The 445-nt window shown below is 48.8% G+C and overlaps 1 protein-coding gene across 1 annotated transcript; it reads left to right on the top strand.

Annotated features, from left to right (window-relative positions):
* Positions 1 to 124: 124 nt before the first annotated feature.
* PPTG_19033 (hypothetical protein) lies at positions 125 to 445 on the top strand (the record flags this gene model as incomplete). The annotated part of the gene is made up of 1 exon (XM_008917441.1): positions 125 to 445. The coding sequence occupies one exon, from the start codon at positions 125 to 127 to the stop codon at positions 443 to 445; it is 321 nt and encodes a 106-aa protein (XP_008915689.1).

The following is a 445-nucleotide window of genomic DNA, read 5'->3' as shown; positions in this document are numbered from 1 at the left end:
AGATCACACCGAGCGACGTCTACCAATGGATGAACAAAAGATCGTATGAAGACTCCGATCCCACTGACGACATGAAACCAGTGCATGCCAGATCCAGTACGCTGGAGTTTGCTAAGAAAGTGGCATGCCGCGCGTCAACACTACGTGGGATCCAGTCACAGAACAAAGAAATCCAACTCGCTCTGACGCGGTCAAGAAACTAATCAAGAGAGTCAAACGTTCTGAGGTGAGACGGGAGGGCGTCGGCTCGAACGCCCGGAGGGCAATTGAATTTGACGAATTCCTGAGCTTACCGACCCTTGATCGAGCTGAAGAAGAGCGTGTTGCGGCAAAGTACATGGTGAACAGCGTCCTTAGACTTCAGTGGCACATTACACTAGTGACACAGCAATTGACAGAGTGTATACTACGTATGGTAGATCTTTATCAGTGTCTAACATTATAG

Source organism: Phytophthora parasitica (genome assembly GCF_000247585.1).
Source record: "Phytophthora parasitica INRA-310 unplaced genomic scaffold supercont2.102, whole genome shotgun sequence".
NCBI lineage: Eukaryota > Oomycota > Peronosporomycetes > Peronosporales > Peronosporaceae > Phytophthora > Phytophthora nicotianae.
This window is presented reverse-complemented; position numbering and strand designations above follow the sequence as displayed.